Genomic DNA, 13,671 nt, shown 5'->3' with positions numbered 1-13,671 from the left:
TCTGATCTTGGTGAAAAAGGAGAATTCTCATTCCCACTCCAAGGAAAGGAAAGGAAAAGAAAGAAAAAAATTCCATGACTGGCTGCACTGCATCAAAATACACATAGGTTATACAGGTAGGTGTAGGTTTGATATGACCCATATCCATAATCTGTATCCATTTGCGCACTGCATGAAAATTGCTATCCAGATGAGATCAGGAGAGATGACAATTTGAGGCTCCATATATAGAAAACCATGAGGCTTTCAGTAAATTGGTAAAACATGAGAGGTGCTCCTTGTCATAAGCACAAACTCAAGCTCTGAGGGCATCTCCAGCTAAAAAAAAAAACCTTAGACAGAGAGTCCCTCTGTTTTCTGCAAAAAGCTAAAAACCGTCAGGGAAATCGAGAAGAAGAGAGATGGGTGAGGAGGAGAAGCCTCTCAGGAAGATCGCGGAGGCCTTCAAGGGCCTCTCTGTCACCATAGATTCCCAGAATCTCGACCTCGAGGTCGCCCCTTTCTCGCACGCCTGCTCCCTCGTCTCCGTACTCTTCGGGTTTCTCGGCATCGCCTTCAAATTCGCGGAGATGGACTACGTTGCCAAGGTGAAAAGCAAACACAGAGAAGCAAAACGCCAAAAATAACGAACACCTCATTACTTCACTCTCTTGTATCCACTAGTTTCTTTTGCTCCCATTGATATTTTCTTCTTTCGTGATAACGGTCTGATCCATTGTCAGGATTTCGAATTGGTGTCAGATTGTTTATTTCCATGTTCTCTTTCATGATCTCTTGGTGGATTTTGATTGCCATCGTTCTTCTTTTAACGATTCCATTGTTTTTTTCTTGGTGAGATTGAGATCTTCTGTTATTTGTTTGTTTTTACGTGTAGTAATTTGAATTTTCTACTCGAAAATTTTCATCTCAGATTGTGATATTATGAATTAGAAGGAACCATTTAGATAGATACATGTCGGGGAGTTCTCAAAGTCTTTGAGAAATGTCTGCAGAAAACGATGAGAAGGAAAATATATGTGAAAGGGACTTCAAAAGTTCACTTTCATTTGCTAGGAATTTATGAAAATCTTGCAAAAAAATTTCAAGGTAGTACATGGGATTCTCTACTTCAATGCTTGAAATTAGCTTACTGGGAAGAGTATTGATTTAAAAAAGGAGTTTTTCATTGATACACCGTGGAGAAGGTGCTATGTATATAAGTTTTTTGGTTTCGATTGAAACCGTGGTTTTTTCTTTTTCATCTTGCCCACGCGTATAAGTTAATAGAGTATCATGAACCAACTTAATCGAGTCTCTAATAATGCTTGATGCATGTCTCCCTCTCTTTTGATCACCGCTTGTTGCATTAATTGAGATGTGTTTCTGGTTGCATTAATAGTAGATTTTTTTTTCGATCATCTGTTCTTTTTGTCTGCAGAAAATGATGAGAAGGAAAATATATGTGAAAGAAAATTCAAAAGTTCTTACTCATTTTCTAGGAATTTATGAAAATCTTGGAAACAAAATTTCAAGATCGTGCATGGTATTCTTGTCTTCAATGCTTAAAATTAGCTTACTGGGAAGAGTATTTGATTAAAAAAAGGGGTTTTCATTGATAATTTACCTTGAAGAAGGTTCAAGGTATACAAGCTTTTATCTTTTGACTGAAATCCGTTTTTTTTTTCCTTTTCATCTTGCACACACGTACTGGTTAATAGAGTATCATGAACCAACTTAATTGTCTTTAATAGTAATGCTTGATGCACGTCTTCCTCTCTTTTGATCACTGCTTGTTTCATTAATTGAAATGTGTTTCTGGTTGCATTAATAGTGTATTTAATTTTTTTTTCATTTATCTGTTCTTGACGGAATTCTGCTTACAGGTGCTTATTTAACTAAATTTGTCTCTTTAATCTTTAGTATTATTTTGACTAAGTTTATCTCTGAGATCATCTTTTTGTATTCAGCGTAATTTTAAAGCAGCTTCATACCCAAATAGAATATGTTGTAAGGGGCTGAAAATTCAAATAAATCTTTTCAAACTGTGTTTAACATCTACGGTTGATTAACAGATCTTTGTGGATGGTTGAATCTGTAAACTCTTGGCTAAATAGTACAAGACTGGCTAGAAATTTGTATAGCTTTGAATTATTACTGAAGAACCTTCTGGTGCAAAAGATGAAATCATTTCAAGAAATAATTATCCCTTAAACAGAGTAAGTTTGGTTTCGCTATATGCACACAGACAAGACTAGACTTTTCATGTTATTCTCATAGTCACTGATATCGTCGATATTTTGAAAATAGCATGATATTATTGGTATTTCAAGGCTAGCTGATATTTCCCGAGATTTTCAAAATATTACCAGAACCTAAAATTATCAGCTTATTTTCTTTGGATTTTCAAAAAATATCTTTTTATATTTTAAGTATCTTTTTTTGTTTCTTTTGTATTTTAAAACCTTTTCTAATTGTTTCTTTATATTTTTGCAAGAAAAAATACTATAAAACTGATTATTTATTATCTTTTTTATTATTCATAGGTTCCGAGTTTTTTCTGAGAAAAATCACTTTTTGAAAATATCTCCGAGAAAACCCTCCCCAAGAAATTACCTTGAATGATACAGGTGATTATGGTTATTCTTAATTCACCAATTCAGGATTTTATTTCTATGACACATTTTTTTGGAAAAATATATTTTTAAATGCATTTTTCATGAAGAAACCCAGAATATTGAGAAGCTCATTTAAATCCAGTTTAGATATGACTTTTGTTTTCTTTATGTATAGGAAGCATCGTGGAAACTTTTCATATTTAAAAAGTTAATTTTATTCAACATTAGTTTGTCTTGAGCTCATGATATATGAGCAAACCCAACATTAAATGCCATAAAACTGTTATGCATACCCTCAGGTATGGACACATTCTAGAGTAAGTATGGTAAAGAGTATTGTGCCGGAAGCATTCTGTTGAATGATATTGCAACTGCAATGGCTATCAACAAGAAAAAAGGAAGCACCACTTCAGCTTCAACTTAGGCCAATCACTTAACTCTACTTGAAGGGATCAAGAAACTTCTCATAGGAAGAGGCTCAAGCTGATTGGACAATTCTAAAGAGGAAAAGGTTTATTAGCTTTGTTATTTTTCTCTAGAAAAGTATTTAGTACCAAGATCCAAGTTTGGTGTATTTTAATCACACATTATGTCTTGTATGAAAATTTTCTATGCTAAAAATAGTGTTTGTAAGTTCCCTGGGGTCAGAAAGTGATCAAAGAAATTTAATTAAAATAATTATGTAAATCCAAAGTATTCTAATCTAACATGAGCTCTGAGACTGTTGAGCACACATGGCATTAGGGTCGTTCTTCTGCAATGACATAGTAATCTGTTCTCAGACTATATTATTTTGGTTTCTAATTGAATGTGTATAGTTGCTTACCTTCATGATTGAACTGGTATTGTCGGTAACAAGTGCTAGAAATGTGGTAATGGTGTTATGTTGAGTTTCCTGCATCATGCCTCTCTCTGCAATTCTGCTGATGTGGAAATTTATATACTGGATAAATAGGTGGATGATCTCCAGAAGGCGTCAAAGTCAATCAACACATTGCAGTCATTGCTTGATCATGATGTTCAACAAAACTCTGTCAGGAAAGGTGGAAGCCATACTCGTAATCTTCTTAGAGTGAAACGTGGACTTGACATGGTTAGGGTTTTATTTGAACGAATTCTAGTCACCGAGTATGTCTCTCTACTTTTCCTTCTGGTTGCTTTCTCTTGGGATGCATTTCTCCTTTTGCTTATCAAGTGTTTTTAGTATCTGCTTATTATATGATCCCCCATTGCTTAAAGGATACAAGGACCTAAATGGAGTTCTACACCTCTTGGCTTGATAATGTAGATGCTATGTCACACGGTCACTCCATTTTGCCCTTCGCACCCATGTCGACACCTGGACACACCATTTTACCCTCCATACATACAAGTTTGTATTCAATTATAATTTATAATTATATTTTCAGTTGATAACTTTATATTTTTTAGTATATAATATATATTTTAGATATAGCATATATATTTAGATTATATTAAGTTTATTTTGTATTAATGTGATATTTAATATATATATATATAGCCGTGTCCCCATACCCACATTTTTTGGAATTGCCGTGTCGTACGCTCTGTACCCGCACCCTCCCCTGTACCCAGGTAACATAGTGTAGATGAAATATTATATCCAAGCGGATACACATTGAACATAAATACATAATGATGAACCTTTTATCAGCTTATGCAAAATTTGAAGGTTTTTCTTGTAATTTGATAATTTAATAGAATTTATATGATAGACTGGAATGAATCAACAAATTCATAATATGGCTGAATTTTTATATAATAGTGTGGCTTAGGCTGAGCTTTTCTAATTTCTTAGGCTTCCTAACCTATGAGGAAGAGCACAATGGCCATGTGTTATTGTTCTGTAGCAGAAATGCTTTTGGTACATCGTGAATTGGGTTGAACATATATTCTCATAAGATGGGTGGAACCCAATGAACCCCTTTGGATATCACACCATTGAAAATACGAAGCATTCTTGCTTGGTTAAGATTTTACACATAATTCACCCCCAGGACACCCCCTCCCACTTTGACATGTAATTGTTTTTCTTGCTAAGCTCATGAAATTCTCGGACTTCTGAAAAAAGAAAAGAATGAAGAATGCATAAGATCAAAAGGGTTTTATCAATGTTTTCCACAGTGTAATAAAAAGAGGTAGAATAGTAAAAATGATAAAAAAATTTGATTACATGGTGTATTTAATTTGTAGAAAAATTACAGAAATCATGGAATTATCACAATGATATCATGAGATAGGGCAATGCATTCAAGTTATAGCATTATTTGCTCAATTTCAGACTTATCAATACTAGCATTTCACCAAACTGTTGTGAGCTATGTCACACGGACTCTGCTCCAAGGTCGACGCACCCGCGTTGACACGCACCGACACGGGTGCTGCTCGGTCTCGGTCAACCCGACCCTGGGTGTGGTCAACGCACCCAGGGTCATTTTGGTCCATTTTTTCGATTTTTTTTTTTTTAAATTCTGGGCTACAGAATTTAAAAAAAATAATTTCTTGCTTCCTATTAGTCATGTTAAATAATCAGCCTCATGCTTTATTCTCTGTCAGCATGATTAACAGCTCTCTCTCTCTCTCTCTCTCTCTCTCTCTCTCTCTCTCTCTCTCTCTCTGCAACTTTGTTAGTGTTCAAGTTCAAAAGGCCATGTTGTTATGCATTACGTCTTTCTGTTAAGTCTTGTTAGCATTGCTGCTTTTGTTCTTATTAATTGTAGTTCTGTCAGAAGGCTAAGATCTTCTGTCCGGTTAATTACATATATCAGACAAAGGGGTCCAAAATTCTAGTCAACTTTTCATCTGATGGTATAAACTAGGTAGTAACAAAAGGAAATTGATTTCATAAGAAACTTCTCATGGTATGATTGTCTTATTTGTGACTATCTTAGGGGGAATTCCCTTAGAGATGCTGCCTCAGTGGCATATGCACAAGTTTTTGCTCCTTATCATGGATGGGCTATCAGGAAAGCGGTTGCTGCTGGCATGTATGTTCTCCCTACAAGGTCACAGCTCTTGAATAAGCTAAATGAAGATGGTAAGACAAGTTATTCATGAAATTGTCAAATTTCTGTACATAAGGTCACTGTTAGTAGGGCTGGTATATGAGCCCAACGAGCCAAGCTTGATGTGTTAGAGCTTGGCTCATACTTGGCAAGCCAAGCCAAGTTGAAGCTTATAATGAGCATGAGTCAAATAAGCTGAGTTCCAACTGGCTTCTTTATAGAAAAAATACATTTTTTACTGCCGGAAGAAATAGGACTACAAGAAAATGCATTGTTTCAGAATTAAAAGTAATAAGGTTTTGCCTCTAAACCTATTTTTTTGCAAACCTAAACTTAACAATCTCATACGAGTCTAACCGAGCCGAGTACCTATTATTAAAGTTCATCTTGCCAAACCTATTTTACGAGTTTGAACGAGCTCTATATGAGCTGAATATGAGCAGAGGCACTAGCGGCTCGGCTTATTTCCCAGACCCACTTGTTAGCATCATAAGTTTTCTTTTACACGAATGGTTTACAAGCTTCTCTTTCAGGTAGCCATAGTTATATTATAAGCTGCTTGTCCTGCAAACTCGTATTCTAATAGCACTACGTTATTTAAAAAAGAAAGCACAAGAATGTTGTTTTGTCGTATACTGATTCCAAATTCATTATTCTTTTAATTGATTGCCTATCACTTTTATGGCTTGAATTTGGACATATGTGTTCACTTTTATTCAAGGATTATTCAATCATTTATTCTGTAGGTATCATATAGACCACAGTGCTGTACCTTGGGTCTAGCTGACATGGATTGAGTGGGCAAAACTACGACCAAATTTTTTTATATCTAATCAGCGTTCTGTCTCACTATTATTGACCTCTGATTTTATGATTGTTATTATCTAATGAGTCGATTTGGTGTATGCTGTAGAGGATTCAGCTCGGATCCAGATGCAAAGTTATGTAACTTCATCAGCGCCTGTTATAAAGTACGTTGACCAACTGTTTTTGTCCAGAGAATTAGGGATAGATTGGTGAATTGGCTGCCGATTCATCTCTTTCAAAAAATTATTTCTCTTGCCTCAGGATACAGAATTCAACCATGCCATGCTCTTCATTGTGAGCGTATGATTCTAGGCAGCTTTCTGCCACACTTGTTTGTAATATTCAAACTCTCCATTTCTTACTGTTTACTGTAGTATGTGCTGTCCCTGCCGTTTGATAAAGAAACTCGATTCATAACACATTGGTCAGATCACGTTTGTTTGAAAGCTTCCTTTTTTGGATTATCTTCTTGTAGATTTTATAACCATCAACTTCATGTGCGAGTTGAGACTAACTGGAGATCGGATCATGTCCATGCAAAACCTACAGAAAACTGCCCATGGAAACCTTGGACTGTTGGAGTCCGTTCATCATCAAGATGAATGACCCCTCAACCCATTGAAAAGAATGCCCCCTCCTATAAGGGTCTCACAATAAGTTGTGGTGCTGTTCTATTTTTTGATGAATGGCTGAAAAATGTACTGCTAAAATTTGTTTCATGGCATGAACCTTTTTGTTTAGGTTTTAGGTGTCAGTTCATCTTGACAATAATGAACAGCAACCAAAGTTCTTCGAAACTGAACAGTTTTCAGTCCTAGGCTCCTTGGTCCTGATCTGCGCCTATCAACTTCGAACTCCTTGACCAAAAATGTGTTTTGTGTTGAATAAATGAAAGTATCATTGATCTGTCTATTTCTTTTTAATCGATATCTTAAAGAATGATTGTTCTCATGTCTAATTTTTGTTGTCATCATACACATAAGATTATACCATCGTGTCAAAGGTAAATTTACAGGATCTACGTCTCAGTTTTTGTTTACACCAGCTTATCATCCTGAAAGAGACCCCAAAAAAAGGATGCTTCAAGGCTTTGGTATGTAATACATGTCATCGTGGTGGCAGATTTGGTTTGGAGTATCAAATATTTCCTGTATCGACATAGGAATGTTAATTGTGTCTGGGTTGGATCTGTCTTCATACCCATTTAGTAAGCTCAGAGTTTTACGCTGCGAGGGCAGCGACCGTAAGTACAGAGCAAGGGCGACTAGGTCTCTGATCCTGGGGTGGTTTATAAACATCATTGATGGCGGTAGAAAATTTGTGAGGATGTTTGAGAAATAGCAACATTGATGATTCTCTTAATCTAATTTGTTTCGGAGTTGCAATCATGACTAAGCTCTATCCTTTGAGAAAGTTCAAGAGGTACACTAGACTCAGTGGGATTTCACATAATTCTTTTAGCAATATGAAGTCCTCATGTTCTTCTCTATAGCCCTGTAAGACCGACGAGATTTGGTGGAAGGATGGTTAGGCTGCAAGTATCATAACCTAGGGGTCTTGGGTTCGAACCTGCCGGGGTTATCCCTATCAAAAGGTCAATGCTTAACACCAGAAATGATGATGTTGGTTCATCAACATGCATTGAGAATCCTTGTACCACATAAAGTTCAATAGGTGATCCCCAATCATAAGGTGAGCATTGTTTCAATGATGCGCTTTGGAGTAAAATAAAACCACCCAAGCAAACTGAGTTTCTTCCATTTGAGGGAGGGAGGGAAGAAAGAAAATGCTCCATGATCTAACTACTAACAAATCACTATAAAAGCACTGCTAATTTGTGCTTTGTGCCTAACAGAAGGTGTAAATAATCGAAGCGTATTTCATATCTCTGGTTGAAGGTTGAAGCCACTAGACGATTAATTAAGTTTAGACAATTTACAAACCAATATAAATGCCAATACTTAGTGAGGAGGGGGCAGAAGTATGTATATACCAGCTCTCCCATGCTGAGCCGAATACCCTGCATTTGGGCTCAACTCATTTAAGATAAATGAGCTGCTCATGGTTCGGCTTGCCAATTATACAAACCGACATGATGAGCCTAACTGAGCTGACTCACGAGCTGCTCGGTTCATTTACCACCTCTAACCATAGAGAAGATAAACATACACAAAATAGGAGCACAAAGCCTTAGTGAGTGTTTGGGTGTCGCGGAAGAGGAATCCACGACACCTCAGACACGGTTTCCTTTTCTGCGGAAACGAAATCGGACCCCCGACTGGAACCGTTTTCGCAGAAAGAAGGGGTGGGTGTGCATTTTCGGCACTCCCATCGAGGGCTTTCTGCAGGAACGGAAGAATCTCCCATTTGCATTGCCGCTGTGGCTCCGGGGAAAGCCTCATCTTTCCTTGGCACGCAAACGCGCCCTTAAGCTTTCCGAGAATAGAGGAAGTTCCAAGTATTTCATTGGCAACATACTCAAATTCCAATTTGAATAAGATCAGCTTGAGCTTGAGATATGTTCAAGCTAATAATTACCAATTCAGATACATTGATTTGCATGCTTTCATGGCTCTTAAACTCTTGAGAATATAGTTCAATTGACTTATGGAGGCTGTTACTCAACTTGAAATTTTTTGGGGTCTACAAAGTCTGTTCCCGCAAGCTAAATTGAATGAGTTTAGTTAGACATTTCATCACCACAATAAATAAATAAATAAGTACCAAAAAAAATCTTTAGAGATATACAATTTTAACACAAAGTAACATGTTTGAACCGACTGACTGTGAAAACCCAAAAGCAATGGTGTTTGTTCTAAAAACCTCCAACCATATCATAGGCTTTAAAAATGTCTGCCTTGATAAGGGGTCTTTATGTTTTGATTTTCTAAATTTTGAAAGAAAAATGTGGGTAGGTTCGGAAAAGATTTTTAAATTTTAAAACGGATCCGAGTTTGAAATACAAATGAATGTGGGGTTCGCTCTTCAAAGCATGTGCATTTTCTCATCTGATGAGCAGGGAGGATCAATGACTATAAACTTTAGAATCTCCAATGGTTGAGTTTTATCTTGCAAGTGCTGAATCTTAAAAGAAGATAAGCTTGATGATGTACACCGCCATCATTGATCAAAAGGCACAAAAAAACCAGCAAATATGAAATATGTTAGAAGAATCCATATTTTTATAATAAATAAATACAATAAAAGTGCAAAAAAAACTGAATATTATATTGGACTTAAGCAGCCATTTCCTATGACATTGACAGAATTTGAGACTACCTCCAAAGAACATGGGCTCAAGGACATATATTTGGCAGATAGGTTCTGCATGGTGAGGGAGGGTACTTAGGTTAGGTTAGGCTCTTATGATAACAACACTTTTGCACTCATGATATTGATGATGGTAGAGAAAGCCTATGTCTATTTTATAGCTTTTTAAGTAGGTTTGGATTATAATCTTATGGATTTCAGGTCCAAAGATCAAGATCCAGTTTTTTGAGACTTATGGCATGGCACAATCCTATTGGTGAGGTTTGATGTCAAATTCTGATGGACCAAAGTTACCTTAGGTGTTAAGGTTTTTTAGGAAAAAATAGAGAGTTTTTATCTTCATTTTACATGTGAATATGAACAAAATGAGGCAAAATGGCTCGCTAACAACACATTGTGCTCATTGTAATAGTGCTAACACCACATTGTGTGAAGTACATTTATTTTTAACCCTCCTACTGATAAATCAACTGCCCACAACAAACCAGAAAGATGGTCAAGGATTAGAGCTTCAAACCAGAAAAGAAAGAAAAAGTAAAAGCCGAGTGGTGCTAATACCAAGGTTGTTAAATGCGATGAGGCGAAGCGAGGCGTTGAGCCTGCGCTTCGCATATGCCTCTCACAACATGAGACTCTCAAGTATCCGTGGTATTATCTAAAATATCGTAAAAATATGTGGCATCACACTCAACGACTCGCACTAGTGAAACATTTCATTTCATCATTATTATGGTGAACATGGCTTTTTCTAACCCAGAAATCCCAGATTTGGGTTAGAAACTTTTTATATTTACTTTAAGCACATCACAGCAACGCTTCAGTACCTTGAGCGTGCGCCTCGCCTTTGAGGCTTAAGCTTCAGGGGCGTACGCCTCTCACAACACTGGCTAATACTATTAAGGTTGGCTAAATTTAGGTCCAGTAGTTGGTGCCGAGACATTGGGGCTTATCCGTTTGAGGTGGGTGGTTAGTTTGTTCAAGGCAAAACCGTTAAAAAGTCATAACCATAACTCCTGAAGAAGTCCAACCAGGCCAAAACCGTTTGGGCAAATAGGTGCTAAGCTGAATCCCCATAATAACCCTAGCTATATTTCTTAACCACAAAGGCACCCTCCCTCTTTTGAATTCACAAACTTGTGTTTGTTTCAATGAAAACCCCAAACACTGAAGCCCCATGTAAACGGTTTGGATCGGGTACAGACGTATCACGATTCATTCTTACCAGATATCTGTGTAGCTTTGATGCATTACATGCAAAGCATATTCTGCATTTTGTAGTTGGACTTATGGGATTTGGGTTCTTCAAGATCCCTTGGTAAAGGACCAATACTTCAATCTTGAGGGGCTTGCCGGATCTGGATGAATGGATTTTGATCTTCTGGATAACCACCCCAAACCCATACCATTGACATTTCTAGCTATCGGTTAGCAAGGATCCATCCTAAATTGTGAACATTCACTAAAATGGCCTTTCATCTTCTCATAACTAAAGGCTCTTATGATCTTTTAAAGCTACGGGTCGATACCTCATCACCTAAGCTTTGCTCTGAACTTATTTTTAAATCAAATTAGGTTTCCTTTTTTCCTAAAAAAAGGCTCATATGATGGTTGAAAAAATGCATGCTCAAGGTTTAAAAAATCTCAGCATATTCGAACAGAGGATCTCCAAATCCCATTTCTTCTCGAAATCTTAGTGGACTATAGATCTCAAAATTATTCAATTTCAAACACACCCCTGAGGAAAAAATAATGTAAAAGTTTGTTCTTGTCTTTTGAAAAAAAAAAAACGGTGATTAAAATTGGATTTTAAAAGTTCAAGATCTTCTTCGTTCCCCACCATTACCGTAAGGGTGGTACTTTCGTTATATTTTTGCAAGACTATGGGTATTTCCATAAAAGTGCTGCAGTTTAAGAAACGGGGATTTCAACTACCGGTTGCCCTTTTTACTCTTCCCATCTTTTTACTGCGCCTTGCCGGAAAACTTTTTACCGGCCTTGTTTTTCTTTTCCTCATCACCGTACTCATGGCCGGAATCCCGCCGGGAAAGCCCTCCATCCGACGGAAACCGAACGGTCTGAACATGGCTTCACTCCGCACGATTTCTTCTCCGGAGTTGCTTCATGTCTCCTCCCCCCGACTCCAAGCTCAACACGACGAAGCCCTAGAAGGTAAATGCATCGCATTCATGAGAAGGATCAGGAGGAGATTTTTTTTTTCTTCTTCCTCTTTCCGTCTGACGGAACTTTCTTTTCCGGTAGCCAGTGCATGTTATGAATCAAAAACGAGAAATTCTGTCTTTTTTTTTTAGAATTATGATCTTAGATTTTGCAACAAAATTAATTAAATCATATACGGAAATTGTTTCCTTTTCGTCATCTCAGGCGCTCTTAATCTCTTAAATTCAAGAAAGAAAAAGCAAAAAAATGTGTCATTTATGTATTTAGTTTTAAGGTAATTATTTAGAATTAATTTAGAAGAAAAGATGCTTCTTTTCCTAATTCTTCTAGTCATTCGAAAAAGTGGAAGAAAAGACGGTTCTTTTCCTAATTTTTATTAATTTGAAAAAGATTTTTTTTTTTAATTTCCAGTGAAAACCTGATTATCGAAGAAAAGAAAAAGGAAAAACTCTTCTTCTCTTTTGATTTCTTGTGATTTTTCTAAAATCTGGAGGAAAAGAAAAAGAAAATTTTAGAATCTAAAGTCGGAAAAAAAAGGCATAAAAAACATTTAATTTTCTTTCGTCTTTCTGCAACTCTGCAATTAATCCGAAGAAAAACAAACTTTTTTTTTCATTTCATCTCAATCTTCGTTCACCTCGCTGGATCTGAGCCCTCCTCTTCCCTGAATCTTCAGCGATAGCGGCGAGCGCGAAGGCGTTGCTCCTCCAGGTCGAAAAGCTCACGGAATCCGGCGATCGGAACGCCGGTGGCAGGCGGAGGTCCGGTCGGGTGGCGGCCATCCAAACCCTGCTGGACGAGATCAAGGGGCGGATGGAGGCCTGGGCGGTGGCGCCGGGTCGGGACGAGAACCAGAGGCTCCGGAAGGAGCTCTCGGCGAGCCACACGGCGAGGAAGAGCCTGGAGAGGATGTTCTCGAGCCTCGGCAAGGAGAAGGAGATCATGACGGGGGAGCTGGCGCGGAAGGCCCACGAGCTCGAGGAGATGGAGGAGCACATCGCCGATGTCAAGGCCCAGAACGAGAAGCTCCTCTCCAGGGTGCAAGCCCTAGCCTCCCCCGATCAGAGGCCGCCCCCCTCTGCCGGAGAATCCGCCGGCGCCGGACGGACGGCCGCGCTCCAGGAGCGCAACAAGGTGCTGTCGGAGCAGCTGCTGAGATCGATCGAGGGATACCGGTCGCTGAAGCGGAAGCTCAAGGAGGCCCAGGAGGCCAACGCGGCGCTCCTGGCTAGGGTTTCAGGGTTCGACGAGATCCGGTCGGGAATCGGCCGGATCAGGGCGTCTCGGTCGCGGGACGGGTGGCCGACGGACTCCGGCGAGTTCAACGACGTCCTGGAGGCGATCGATCGGATATGCCGGAGGTCGGAGGGCCGAGACGAACGGAAGGAGGAGGAGGAGGATGAGAAGGTGAAGAAGACGACGACGATCGTGGCGTGAGCGCCGCCGGCCGGAGGGAATCCGGGCGACGGAAAAAAGAAACCTACGGTGGTGGTAAAACTGGAACACTGGAGTGGATCCGGCTTCTGGGCCCGTGACTTACGTTAGCCAGTTGTTGGATAAATTGTCCATAATACCCTCAATCATCTTAGAACTGACCTTTTTTTTCGGAGGGTTTTTTTTTACGTAGCTGCTGATTACTTCATTATGGCTTCGTCATTTATGAATTACTTCCGGACAAATGTGTCATTTGATTGAAGATAAGCTGATTAAAGCTCCACGGATCAGCCTATGTAGTTGGTGACAATTTTGCCCCTATCCTCAACAATGGTTCCGAAGTTCCTGGGAAGATGTTGATG

The 13,671-nt window shown here is 38.6% G+C and overlaps 2 protein-coding genes across 3 annotated transcripts; both read left to right on the top strand.

Moving 5' to 3' along the window:
• The first annotated feature begins 366 nt into the window (after positions 1-366).
• LOC149822183 (accelerated cell death 11-like) lies at positions 367-6,846 on the top strand. Of its 2 annotated transcripts, XM_089980613.1 has the most exons (5): positions 367-587; positions 3,550-3,722; positions 5,507-5,652; positions 6,534-6,591; positions 6,689-6,846. In XM_089980613.1, exons 1-5 carry the CDS (start codon positions 402-404, stop codon positions 6,723-6,725), a joined length of 600 nt encoding a protein of 199 aa, XP_089836739.1. In that variant the 5' UTR covers positions 367-401; the 3' UTR covers positions 6,726-6,846. The 2 variants fall into 2 exon arrangements, with proteins under 2 accessions (XP_089836739.1, XP_089836738.1); XM_089980612.1 differs by having other exon boundaries at positions 6,534-6,846.
• Positions 6,847-12,070: 5,224 nt separating this feature from the next.
• On the top strand, positions 12,071-13,381 carry LOC149822182 (uncharacterized). Its single transcript, XM_089980972.1, has one exon. It carries the CDS (start codon positions 12,689-12,691, stop codon positions 13,310-13,312), a length of 624 nt encoding a protein of 207 aa, XP_089837098.1. The 5' UTR covers positions 12,071-12,688; the 3' UTR covers positions 13,313-13,381.
• The last annotated feature ends 290 nt before the right edge of the window (positions 13,382-13,671 follow it).

This window comes from Nuphar pumila, chromosome 11 (assembly GCF_984573655.1).
Source record: "Nuphar pumila chromosome 11, dmNupPumi1.hap1.1, whole genome shotgun sequence".
NCBI classification, from domain to species: domain Eukaryota; kingdom Viridiplantae; phylum Streptophyta; class Magnoliopsida; order Nymphaeales; family Nymphaeaceae; genus Nuphar; species Nuphar pumila.
Note: the sequence above shows the minus strand (reverse complement) of the source record. Positions and strands in the feature narration are given on the sequence as shown.